At 44.6% G+C, this 13,351-nt stretch overlaps 1 protein-coding gene across 2 annotated transcripts in view; it reads right to left on the bottom strand.

Annotated features, from left to right (window-relative positions):
* LOC8039605 (condensin-2 complex subunit G2) overlaps nucleotides 1-13,351 on the bottom strand; it is a 74,327-nt gene that overhangs the window by 31,144 nt on the left and 29,832 nt on the right. For both annotated transcript variants that reach the window (XM_029982593.3, XM_042293059.1), the window contains exons 9-13: nucleotides 11,237-11,329; nucleotides 10,668-10,790; nucleotides 4,531-4,626; nucleotides 2,350-2,433; nucleotides 1,952-2,101 (exon numbers count right to left, since the gene is read on the bottom strand). In XM_029982593.3, coding sequence (XP_029838453.2) covers nucleotides 1,952-2,101; nucleotides 2,350-2,433; nucleotides 4,531-4,626; nucleotides 10,668-10,790; nucleotides 11,237-11,329 — 546 coding nt within the window. The remainder of the gene's footprint in view (nucleotides 1-1,951; nucleotides 2,102-2,349; nucleotides 2,434-4,530; nucleotides 4,627-10,667; nucleotides 10,791-11,236; nucleotides 11,330-13,351) is intronic.

Genomic DNA, 13,351 nt, shown 5'->3' with positions numbered 1-13,351 from the left:
ACTATCAAGGTATGTTATAACCAATTTAGACTGTATAAACCCAAAGACTGCAGAGGGCAATGACACAAAACTGTTGGTTAATCTCCGCTAGAAAGTTTACAAAACACTTCCAAAGAGATGTGCACCAAATGAAACAGCACGATAGAACACTCAACCATCAAAACATGTGTACCTAAAGCCTATTGAAGGACCACAAAACATGCAAGACAGAAACATAAAAAAAAAAGCCTCACTTAGATGTTACAAATTCAACCCAAAATTTTCATATGGTTCAATATAAAGTCCTCCGCCATTGTGGCAAAGGCAGTGAAAACAGAATGTGATGCTGTGTCAAACTAGGTGTGATCGCAGCACCGAAGGATACCTGAATGAAAAAAGCCAGAGTTTTGAGGTGTGCTGCAGCTTCCTCGTGAGTAGCCCTATCTAGAAAGTGCACCGAAGGGAAAAAAAGAAACAAAGAAAAGAGTGCGCGCTCGGTAAGAGCTCTGAAAGCTTCGAGAGCTCGCTCGTTTGGTGAGTGCTAGGAGCAAAGCGCGTCACTGGCATTTCTATGTTTTATCACACGACGCGACCCGCGGGAGCAAGTCCATCTAATAGATCAAGATGTGCGGCTGGCACTCGCATCCAATCAGTGAGGAGATGAGCGCCATGCCAGGGTTCAGCTGGCACTCACGTTTTCTGCTTCCGTAACTGGAGTGAGGTCCAGAAAGGTTAGGTGCCAGCAATATAACACATTGTGTGTTAAACAACATACTTGTGGGTCATTTGGGCATTCATTGCACAAAAGAGGGGAAATGAGCAAAGTAAAAGCAATCTTCTTTCCTCTCTTTTTGATAAATCAAATGTCCCAATGTCTTGCAAAAGACATTTTCTCACTTTGACCGGAAAAGATGTAATGTACAGAGTCGCACGAAAATCTTGGCTTTTATTCGTAACTTCCGAGTGCGGCAAAGTTTGTCCTTCGACATTTTTACAAAACAAATGCATCACCTAGCGACACTTTGATGATAAATTACTGCACAATTTTGGGGATTTATATAAACTGAGTTAGGCCCATGTGTCCCCATGGGTAGAAACATATTACTTATCACCTTTCGTAACAATACAGTAAACTTTCGTTAATTCGACCTCGACAGGACCTTGAAATTCGGTAGAATTATCCGAATGATTGAATTAAAAAAAAAAAGACAGAAAAACGGTTAAAATTAAACTTCCTTTTATTTTTCAAACTACTCGCGGATGGTCTGCTGCCGCCTGGACTTAAAACGCATGGCAAAAAGCATGCTCCGGAGAGCAGCGTAACTAAACGTCACGTCCCCAAAAAATTGCGCACTAAAAAAAAAATAATAATAATAAAGTTTTACGAGTTGGCTTTGGTGTCGGGCAGCTTGGCGACAAGGAAAAATAACAACAAAAGAAAAAAAAAACGCGCTATCCGGCATGCAAGATGGATCGCACACGATGCTACAGAAAGTGCTTTGAGAGCGTGTGCTGTCTCCGCGCCCGACCAGGAGCTATGTTCTCCGCGCTACTCCATGCCAGATCGGTTGCGCTGGCACGTGTCATTCGCGACGGTCCATCTCAACGGCGTAGAGGAGCAGGCGCATATTTGCGTACGTACGGCTTTGCAGCAAAGGGCCCATGTTTCGCCAAACGTTGGTGGTTTTTCTGCCGTGTTGCCGTGCAATGTGAGCCCGCGTGCATTCGCTTGGGACAAATTATCCGACGCGGAGTCTTCCTGAGTTCGAACTATCACTTTTCCTCCCATAGAAATGTATGGGCGCTCGCCGGGACTTTTGAACACGATCGAATTAAACAAAAAGTCAAATTAACCGAGGTCGAACTAACGAAAGTTTTCTTACATATTAGTCACAAAAAAGTCGCAAAAAGAATGCACAAGCTTTTTTTTTTTTAGAAACAAGGTCTAGCACAATTGGGCAAGACAGCTCACCTTGAAGCCCGCGATGCTTCGTGACTTGAGTAGAAGAGAAATGTAGGACTTTTTCACTGATGTAGAGTCATTTATTGCATCCTTATTTTCTGCGATGAGCGCTCGCAGCAGCGAGTGAGTGTTCACGTTCCGCACCATGTATGCAAGACCCTGTAAAATAAGGACGCTTACACCCTCTATCTCGATGAACTCAGAACGAAGCCTAATTTAAGAACTTGACTGATCGTTCCTCCCAAAATAATAGACAACAGAGTGGGACAAATAAAGAGGTGCATTAACTGAAGGATTAAGCTTAAATTAGTAGAATCCAGGTAACAGTGAATGTGCACCATACTAAGTTAAGAGTAATTGAATACTGCTCAAACAAAGGCAGCACCTGGTGACAGTGCGAAACTCACCTCATTCACTTTGACTCTAGATTCTACAGAGGTGGCATCTTTGGCATTCTTTTTAATCAGGATCCATCCGAGCTCTTGCTTTTCCTGGAAGTGGAAGTGTATTCAGCCTGTGCTCGTTTTCACCACAAGAACGGCAGTAAAAAAAGTTTGGCTCATCCAGCAGCACTACGAACTTCCCCCTTCATGCGGTGAACTAAAACGCTTGTATGTGCATTGAAAGGGGTCAGGACATGAAAAACAGGTCCATTACTCTCAATATAAAATGCTCATAGGTCACTTAGTAGCAGTATGCACACCAAGTTTTGCAATTTTTAGAGCTCTAGTAATAACGAGAATTTTATAATGCATCCGACGCCCAGGCAACTCTGCCCATAGTACCGTAAAATACTGGGCAAGCGCCCACTCAAAATTTGGAGATCATCGCGAAAAAATGGGGGATGGACGCTTGTCCGGTCATCAGTTTTACATATAAATGTACTATGCATATTTTTTCAGATCTTACAAATCTGGGATTGGGCGCTTTGTGTGGAAATGGGTGGATATGCGGTATTCTACGGTAGTTGCAACCCGATGTCTGTGAACCCCATGGCTGTAATCACCATATTTGAACGCTCTCTCAATCTAGGCTTATTCATGTTGCCACGCTCACACACCATGCACAACGCAGCTACTCCCACTTCCTTGCCCCCTACCTTGCCGCCTGCCTACACATTTATCTCCTTCTTTGCCGGTTTCTTTTGTGATCGCACGTTTTCACTGCCAATAGGAACCATGGGGAACGCCTGTGTAGCCACCAGCCATGGAGGTAGGAAACTTCTGGAGGCGACATGACACCCCCAGAGGTGAAGCCATGGGAGACGTCCGGTTTGGAAGAACCCGGCCTAACGATGACCAAAAACAAAGAAAACCAAGACGCTATGGACGGAAAGGATTTGGCACCTGTTTTGGTCAAACTTTGGGGGCATTCCCACTGACCACAACCTTTACTTCCGGCTTCATTTCTCTAGCTTGGCTGGCTTGAGCCGATATGTCGCTTCCTCTTGTTTCTATTTCCATGCTACCAGCGCTAAAGCAGTTCCAACATTGTCGCGCCAAGTATGTTGTGTGGTGGGATGTCGGAACATATAAGATAAGCAGTCACCGTTATCAGTTTTCCGGTTCCCAAAAAAATATTACGAGGTAAGAGGCAAACACAGCAAAGCACCAAACGCATGTACGACAAAACGTCGTCCAAGACCCCCAGAGTGTGAAGCACCGAGAGTCGCAATTCCAAAATTGCTTCGGTTTGAACTTGCACGAAAGAAAGAGTTGGAGAGATGCTTCGTGCAACGCGGAGGTCAAAATTCTCACTGCTTTTCACACCGAAAATCTCAGTCACGACTCAGCTGTCCTTCTGACTCGTGGTGCAACCCGTCAGGACGTTTTGCCGCACGCATGTCGAGCCCTTTACGTCGTGCCAGCGCAAACCGTGCGACTAAGCATCTTACAGTGGCATTGGCAGAAAGGCTCTTAAGGTCGAGTGGAACCTTCTTTAAATGTAGACCCTGAACGCTGCAGCTGAGCGGGCAACAGTTTTTGCGTTGTCCATTCTTTTTATTTCTTGGTCTAAGGTTTTTGCAGTGCTGAGTGTTCCTAAGTCTACTTGGCCTTATAAATATAGCAGCAAGCACGAATGTAAGTACACATTTACCTTCTGTTCAGCAGACCTTACAAAAGAACTCGATACCAGACTTTTGCAGTCTGAATGTGAGTAATGAGCACAGTTTAGCTTTTAAGAAACTAGCGCTTCTAAACCGAGAAAGGACGTCTTATCCTTTAGTTACACAGGCGCCCTTAAAACTGCAGTTACACTCAACCACAGTAATCACTTTACACTCGCGGGCACAGCTTTGATGGGCACTCAAGGTGCACAAGTGTACGTGCACCCACAGCTCTCACTGCATAGCCGCAAAAAGTTGTCCAAGGGTATAATGTGGTAACTTCAAGCTCCACAAGCTAATCTTTTGTATTCTCATATTTTCTAGTCTCCTCCTACTCCATTCACCACATCTCCTGCATATGTAACCTGTATCTGCAGCAGACACTGAACGATGCTGTCAGCTCAAAACTAATGAATCTCACACAACCACATTTACATTTAGCACAAGTGCACTATGCCTTTATATAAGCAAATGAACTCACACGCTTGGGGAAGAGCTCATAAAAGTGGGAAAGGCAACGGGTGACACCAGTGACAGCCACAACCCTCACAGCAGGAGATGGATCTTTCAGAAGGCACTGAAATGAAAGGACACCATCTATTGGAAAGGCCCCCCATCATAAGACCTCTTGGTTCCACAGAAAGCCTGACGTGTATTAAACCACAGTATTTCAAATTTCACTTCGCCCTGTGAAATGGGAAAGAGGTGCTATCACCACCATTCACTTTGACATTGACAGTTGCACCACAATGTGTCAAGGCGTTGCCCTTTTTTGCAGATGACACCGTATGCACTTTCTCAAATGGGCAGCTTCTGTCGGCCTCGGGCAGTGGGATAGTCACACCTTTCTTTTCTTAAAATATATATATGTATATATATATACAGTAAACTTTCGTTAGTTTGACTTCGGTTAATTAGACTTTTTGTTTAATTCGATCCTGTTCAAAAGTCCCGGCGAACGCCCATACATTTCTATGGGAAGAAAAGTTCGATAGTTCAAACTCGGGACGACTCCGCATCGGATAATTCGTCCCGAGCGAATGCGCGCAGGCTCATATTGCACGGCACCACGGCAGAAAAACCACCAACGTACGGCGAAACACGGGCCCTTTGCTGCAAAACCGAACGTGCGCAAACATGCGCCTGCTCCTCTACGCCGTTGAGATGGAGCGTAGCAAATGACATGAGCCAGCGCTACCAATCTGGCGTGGAGTAGTGCGGAGAACATAGCACGTGGTCGGGCACAAGGACAGCGCGCGCCCTCAAAGCGCTTTTCTGTAGCATCGTGTGCGGTCCATCTTGCACGTTGGAAAGCGCAAATTCTCTTTTCCTTTTTTTTTTTGTTATTTTTCTTTGTTGCCACGGTCTTTCTGCTCGGTGCCAAACTCGGCTCGTAAAACTTACTTTGTTTGTCTTTTTTTTGTTTTTTTGTACGTAATATTTTGAGGATGTGACGTTTAGTTATGCTGGTCTCCAGAGCATGCTTTTGGACACGCGTTTTAAGCGCACACGGCAGCAGACCATCCGCGAGTGCTTTGAACAATAGAAGGAAGTTTAATTTTAACCGTCTTTCTGTCCTTTTTTTAATTCAATCATTCGGATAATTCGACCAAATTTCAAGGTCCCGTCGAGGTTGAATTAATGAAAGTTTACTGTATATATATATATACATATATTTTTTTTTTTAATGTAGATGTGCATATTGCACAAAATAGGCTTCCGATTTGAATGGGAGATCTTATCTCGAAGCCGGGAAGAATGGCAGGGTTCTGACGATAGTAGTTCAAATCCTTTCATTAAACAAGCTCGATCCCAAACCACAAGCGAGAGGGTTTTGATACTGTTTTAAGATAGTCTCTCTATAGTATTGCCAAACAACCTTCTAAATTATGGTTCTTTTTAGCCTAGAATTTTGTAGAAATGCCCAAATGTGCCTTTGTGAATGTTTATGCTCAAGTCTAGATTCTTCTTTTATAAGATTTGTTAACGGTATATATATCACATATGAATTTATACCCCATACTGCATGTGTCATTGCCTTCTAAACAATCTACAAGCAATGTACAGTAAGCACTAAAAAGGTTAGCACAAACAAGCCATTGCCAGCCAGCAAAACAGGTGGCGCTGCAGTCAAGCAAATACAGCAGGAAAGGTGCAAACGGCCGGGCAGTGGCTCTTTGCCCGACGGCTCTACTCAGTCTTCGCGACACCACATGTGGCCATTTCCTCGCTCAGATTGTCGATCGCTCGTGCTAGTCTTTTTTAGTGCCAACTGTACACAGGCGCTCAAAACTAGTAAAAAATTCAGGAAAAACCTTACTAGCTTAAGTTGAGCTAGTTGGTTGAAGGTGTGGACACCTGAACAATTTAGACCAAAACTCAAATGAGAGGAAAGGTGTGTTACAGATTGATGATTTGAAAGACAGTGGATGTTGGGTCACATGTTCAGTAATAACATTATCGTAATATCCCGAGTCATCACCCACCCCCCTGCCGCCTGAAATTCATTAAAAAAAAAGGGGTCGGCCATGTCTCAGTGGGCGAGCACAAAAAGTAAAAAAAACAAATTGAGCAAAAAAAAGCACCTTTTTTTTGTATCTAGCACAGCTGCAGAAGAGATGCATTAAACTCAAAACTCAAATTAGTTTTATTGTTTTATACAAAAAATGCTCATGAAAGAGTGTTTTACTACTGCGAAGACCGTTGCTTGCATACGCGCCATGAACACCGCCAATTGGCATACAGCGCGAACGTTTGTTCTGTGAAAGCACGTTACCGCTACAATCTCCTCGTTTAAACATTTTTTAAAAAGTTCTCAAGAAAATAGAAAAACTAAGCAGCCGCTGGCGTTGTTTGTACCTTTGTCTTTCTACCTCACGATTTTCTGCTTTTCAAACCACAGTCTCAGGTTTTCAATCATCATGTATAACTTACACCAGCTCACTTGCACTTCAACCGTTTTTTCATTAAAGGGATACTGACACCCCCCAAAAGTTTTTTTTCATTTTTTGCCAGGCGCTTCATTATGGTGTCGGAGGACTACCCAATTAATATTTTGCAACAGAGTAGCGTATTTTTTTAATAAAGCCAAAAGACGCAACTGCTCGAAACCGAAACCGAAACCCGACGGAGGTCGGAGAAGTGGAGAGAAGAGAGTGAGTGGCGGAAGTCACGTGGCTACACCCGACCGTGCGTTGTTTTTTTTTTTTCTTTCTTTTCGTAGCAGACGACACGACATGCGGCGTGCGGGAACTGCTCGCCGTGCTATTCTTTTGCAGTTATGTTTGTTCCGTTCGTTGTTCTGTACTCCAAGATGAGTTATTTTGTACATTGAGGAGTTGGAGATGAGTAGTGAGTGCCCGTGGTGAATTTCCATGATCGGCTTCGAAAAGAATACACCCAAGATGTTGCGTGAAGAGCTGGCTCACATGTCCTCCATCCGAAAAAAAGTGGCATTGTGCGACAGAGTTTCCGAAAGATCAACGGGATCGGGACCAATGGCTGGCTGCAATTCCTGTAGAACATATACGGGCACCTCGGAAAGCGGACGCTACCTGATTTATATGCTCCTTGCATTTTGTGGAAAGTGATTACATTGAGTTCGCAGGTGTCAAAACGGAAATCCCATACCATTTAATTCAGCGAAGTATCGTCCACAACATTTGTTTGTTATTTTTTTGTTTGTTTCTTCAGTGATGATTACAAAAAAAAAAAAAAAAAAAGATATGTAAACGTCAAAAAATGTTTGAAAAAAAAAAAAAAAAAAATTCACGGGGGATCGAACCCGGTCCTATTGCGTGTAAACCGGACGTCTTTCCCACTGAGCTACTGAAGCATCTCTTTTCTGGTGGAACTCTTTCCTTAGTAATAATTCAGCCGGTAAACTGTAAGTTCGAAAGTTTGCTGTCGATTTTTCTCTAGCAAAAACACTCCCGGGTCGAAGTCGGGAAGCACCACGCCACCACGCTTTGGGGACATTCGCACCTAGTAAAGAAATCGTACGCGTGCATATTCAACTCGAAGTAGACACGTCGTGCTTGACGTTTGCGCGAGCGATGTCTTCAGCCACGAGAAGGGAGCGACGGCTCGGCGACGTCTTCGTGCAAATCGGCTTGGTGGCCGGGCGTGTCGTACGGGATGAATACCAATTTCTGACCAGTCCCAAATTTCTCTTTTAACGGTAGACAGAATTCGCCGGTACCGCGAACGACAGTTCTGAAATAGAGGTCCCACGCCCATCGTTCGCTACCATCGCCGTCCCCGCGAGTCCCACGATACGCGAAACGACGAACGCACAGAATGCTTCCGGTTGTCTGTGGAACTTTTTTTTTAAAACAAAGTATTTACAGCTTTTTAGAAGCCACAAAAAATGGGTTTCATATTTTTTTCTGGTTTTAATATTCAGTGTGTGCCTTCAGTGACCCACGACTTTGATTAAATTTGGTGGTCGCATCGATACCTTAGAAAACGGCCCGTGACCGCGAAAAAGAGAGTGAGCGAGACTCGAACCGGCCAGTTCTTGATCGCCGGTTTTCGGGCGGAAAGAAACCGAATTTCGAGCCGCAGATTCTGTTCTGGGTAGTTGAGCTCTCATATGTCACGTACAACTAAAAACCTCGGCGAGCATAAATACCCTGTCAGTGTCCCTTTAAGCAAATGCAACGGGCGAGCGAGCGAGCAGACCAAAGAATGGACGAAGAGCGATGCTGGGAAAGTACGAAAGCCGGCGATCGCATTGGCAAATGCTTTGGCGTTTCTGGTTTGGTGCATAAATGCGTGGGTTCGTGCACGCCGTGCTATTAATGCGGGTTAAAGGATAATTGCAAAGAAAAAAGCGTATTTTTAAACAGCCTAATTGGGACAAGCATGTCACAAAACAATTTTTCTGCCAAAAACAGAATTTTTTACAGCAATATTTATTGTGCGAGACTGATTTTAGTTTGCGGCTATTTCGACCGTTTGAAATCGCGCGCCACAAAGTTGGTATTATACGTCACATAGTGGTGTTATACGTCACGGAGTGACGTATAACAGCCACTTTGCGCACGTCGAAACAGCGGGAGTTTCAAACGTGGAGAGGTTGTGACTCCGACTAAATTATGTCCTGCCGAGTAAATATTGCTAAAAAAACTTTTTTTTGCAGAAAATTTGTTTTGCGACATGCTCGTCTCAATTCGGCTTTTAAAGGAAAATTTTTTTTTTCTCTGCAGTTATCCTTTTAAAACGGCGTTGCTGCGTGGCGTGGACGGCACCACAAACACGGAGCTCGAAATGGGACACTACAAACGTCTGCGCGGCATTCCAGCAGTTTCGTTTACCCGTTGGCTTTGTCTTAAACATTGCAAAACCATTGTCATGACGTGCCAAGAGAAGAAATGGGTTCCCGGTAACTTTACTTCCGCGGAGACAGACTTTGACCTTGTGTGTTTGTGTTATCTTCCTGACTTTTTTTCTTTTTTTTTCTTTTTCGTCGGGGCAATATTTTTGTAAGCAAAACAAATTTTCATTCTGTTATCGCCATTGTTTTCTCTTTGCATGCACAAATACAATATGACTTCAAAGTCGTTTGCAGAAGAAGTTTGCAGATCACAAAGTCAGCGTTGGGGTATTTAAAGGGGTGGGCAATGACTTTTTGGAAATAGATATTGACCGAAAAGGTGGGGTGGGCGATGACTCAGGATATTACACTATGTCTATAGACAACCTTTATTAGAGCACAGTTGCTAGTCAGTAGTATCTTTGTCTATTTCTTACTGTTGTGGTTTGTTCTAAATTGTTCAGCTATCCACATGAAAAGAGTTAGAAAAGGTTGTCTGCAGATAACAAAGTGTTCCCTTTACTGTCTGACCAACCAATGTACAGGGTGTCACAAAAAAAATTCACAGGGTTTTTATTTCCACAAAAATAAACTAGGCATCGCCGAGCACTCATTCTCCACCCAAAGGTAGCGCTAGAGGTTACAACCAGATGCCAAAGTTTCAGCCCGATCCGATAACTTAAAAGTTATGTGATTTTCTGAAAATTTCAACGGGAAAATGGCGGCCGACAAAGTTTTCGAATACATGGGGCTCTATGGGCACCAGAAACCGAAAACAGGCGAAAATGGGCTCCATTTTCCCACTGAAATTTTCAAGAAATCACTTATAACCTTTGAATAGGGTATCGGATTGGGCTGAAACTTTTACATCTGGTTGTGACCTCTAGCGCTACCTTTGGGTGGAGAATGAGTGCTCGGCGATGCCTAGTTTATTTTTGTGGAAATAAAAACCCTGTAAATTTTCTTTTGTGACACCCTGTAGAAGGCGATAATTCAACAGTGCAAAACAACGCAGCCAGTTCTATGAGGATCCCGAGGCAGTAGGTAGCGAATCAGCTTCACTGCTCAAAAGCACACAATTTCCCCCGCATCCCGCTACAACTCAGACATGTGGTGATAAAAAAGTCTACCTTGAGATTACTGAGACACCTGGCCTCATAAAAAGTGCCTGCAAGAAACTGAAACATAACTGGCATTTTCACGCAGATGCTTCGTTGGACCCATGCACCAAAGTTATGACTCGCTCTAGTATTGCCAGTAAGTGAAGACGATACCAGGGTTTTGGGGCAAAGGGCTCTCACCTGCATGTAGCCAAAATCACGCCTCAGTTCCCCCTCCATCATGGACTTCTGGCTACTCTCCAGGAGTGGGAAAACGTTGAAGAAAATCTTCGCAGCAGCTACACGCACTCTGTAATGCAGCGCCTGACACCGAAAGAATAAAATATGTACGCATGCTTGATTGTGCTGACGAAGACCAGGAAGCGCAGAACGTGTCTCGCACAAAACTAGGTACACGCTGTGTGCGGTTTGTGCTACGCAGTTCCTCCTATCGTGCACCACAGATGCTATACAGGGCAAGACCGAGCGAACGAGCTCAAGGGAGTGTCTTTGCTGCCGCAGCACCTATCATGCAACACTGGAAAGGGCGAGGGAAAAGAGAGAGGCCAGAGCTGTTCCTCGCCTGATCTCGCACCCTCGCCCATTTTGCCCCTGTCACCCGGTTCTCTCTACAGCCGGTTCTCAGAATGCTTTGCGGTGCAGGTGGGTCTGCTTAAAGAGGACAGCTCGACCAGCTCATATCAAACTCCTCATTCTGTTTCTCCCCTTCTGACGTTCTCGATCCAGTAGTAAACAAGGTCGTTCTTTACCTTGAGTCCACGCCACAAAATGGGCTCGTAGTTTCGACACAGCATTGCAGAAAGGTGCCTGTCCTTCTGCTTGCTGTGGAAGATGGCCAGAAACTGAAAGACAGGTGTAGTGAATCTTGGGAACAGGGAAAAGATTTCTCACCTTATGCACGCTAATCAGTACTACTCTAATATTTTCTGCGGCAATTTCAACAAATAATTGGTGATGAACAACAATGATAGAAGCGACCCGCTCATGATGCGTGAGCAGTGGTTACGACATGCGAGGGTATGAGACAAGAAAGTCCTATGACCTTGTGGTATTGTCGAGGTGGTGAAAGCAACCGAATGTGTTCCTTGGGCCTGCTTCCAAGTAAATAGTTCTTCCAAACAATCCCTATGCTCCCTTTGCCCCCAGTGGAAGCTACATGCTTGCCGAAACAATCGACCACTTCCCTTTATCAGCGATGGAAGCGGCATTTAACCTCTTGTAACAGGCTCCGTAGCAAGCAAAATATTGGTTAAGAGCAGCCACTGATGCCTTTGGAGTAGATGCCAACATCTGTTAGCACATCACTTAAAAATAAAAAAGTGATTGCATCTCTATCAGTCCGTTTATGATAGTGATCAAGGGTTCCTCTTCTATACTTGAGCATATTACTTAAGAGTGTTTGTGATAAAACTAGATAGGGCATAAAAGGATCACAGCTTTCTGAAGCAAGGCTCTAATCAGAGTATGTTTTATTTACAATAAGTATTAAAAATGGTTGAAAGGTGAATCGTAGCGCAACACTTCATTGAATTAAATCCTCTCTCCCCTCTCTACTTTACACTCGACAGTTTGTTTAACCTGTAAATAGAATTTCTGTAAAATGCCAGCAAGAACCAGCATATCCACTAACCCGTCTACCAATAAAAATGTGTCCCATAAGTTTAATGAACATACTAAACTTAAGACTCTAATATAAAACTGCAAAGACAACCAGCCAAAACATTATAAAAGCCTACACTTGTGCTTTAAAGGCGACATCGCTCCTTAGCGGCGTAGGAACCAGAGTTACGTCAAAGTTTGTTTCTCTTTTGATCGACAGCTGCACACAAACTACCGCGACTTCCATATTCATTCAAATATATATATAGACCAGGGGTGGCCAGGCTGGCCTGGCCTAAGAGCCGCAATCGAAACCACGGAACTTCTAAGAGCCGCGGGGGGGGGGGGGGGGGGGCAAACTTAACTTTTGTTGAGAGTCTGACTGTACGTATGGGGGCACAAGACTGTAGACTGTACGTATGGGAGTACAAGGCTGTCAAACTGCAAGCTGCAGTGTGCTTTATTCTGAAATTCTTTTTTTCTCCTTGTGGAAACGCGGAAAGGGGGGGGGGTGACCCCTTACGAGGGATCCGCGAGCCGCACTTGGACCTGCGAAGAGCCGCATGCGGCTCGCGAGCCGCGGTTTGGCCACCCCTGATATAGACCCTTGTTTTCTTCTCTATTTCTTGGCGCTTTTTTTTTTTAAATTAGAGATGAACTTACAATTAGGACAAAGGGGTTGGACCTGTAATAACCCTGAGCATAATTTGCGTGCCTATCGCACTAAACCAGGCGCTCCCCCAGGTCAGTCGCTGCTCCCAACACTCCGGTGCAAACCTGTGAAGATCGACGCATGCACCTCGGTGAGAGGCGACGGTTGATGCAAGTGGCGCAGGTGTCACGGTACTCTGCAGCCACGGAACGAGGGCATGTGGCAGACATGATAATCAAGTTATCAGGCATATGACCCTGGTTCTGCATTATCACAGTAGCCGCAATCGGCAATCCTACTACTTTGCAAAGTTTTCTCCAGACTCTTAGCTCCTGACATCGACGACATCGTCAGGAAATTTAGACGATATCGGCGATCAACTAGCCAGGACATCAACCGGCCAGAGCGGTTCGTGGCCAGCATTGACGGCTCTGGCCGCTTGATTCGCAGCATCAAAGCGCGACATCATGACATTAGCTATCTTCTTGTACTTGTTCTTTCGTTGTCTAAACCAATCAAGTGCAGCGGATGTCCCTTGAATTGTGCCTTTTACATGTGTGTTGGTGGTTGTATGTGTTCGAACCTTTGACTGTGCTCTGAACTGAGACGAAAC

Source organism: Ixodes scapularis, unplaced genomic scaffold (assembly GCF_016920785.2).
Source record: "Ixodes scapularis isolate PalLabHiFi unplaced genomic scaffold, ASM1692078v2 PGA_scaffold0__279_contigs__length_252992795, whole genome shotgun sequence".
In the NCBI taxonomy this organism is placed as follows: Eukaryota; Metazoa; Arthropoda; class Arachnida; order Ixodida; family Ixodidae; genus Ixodes; species Ixodes scapularis.
Note: the sequence above shows the minus strand (reverse complement) of the source record. Positions and strands in the feature narration are given on the sequence as shown.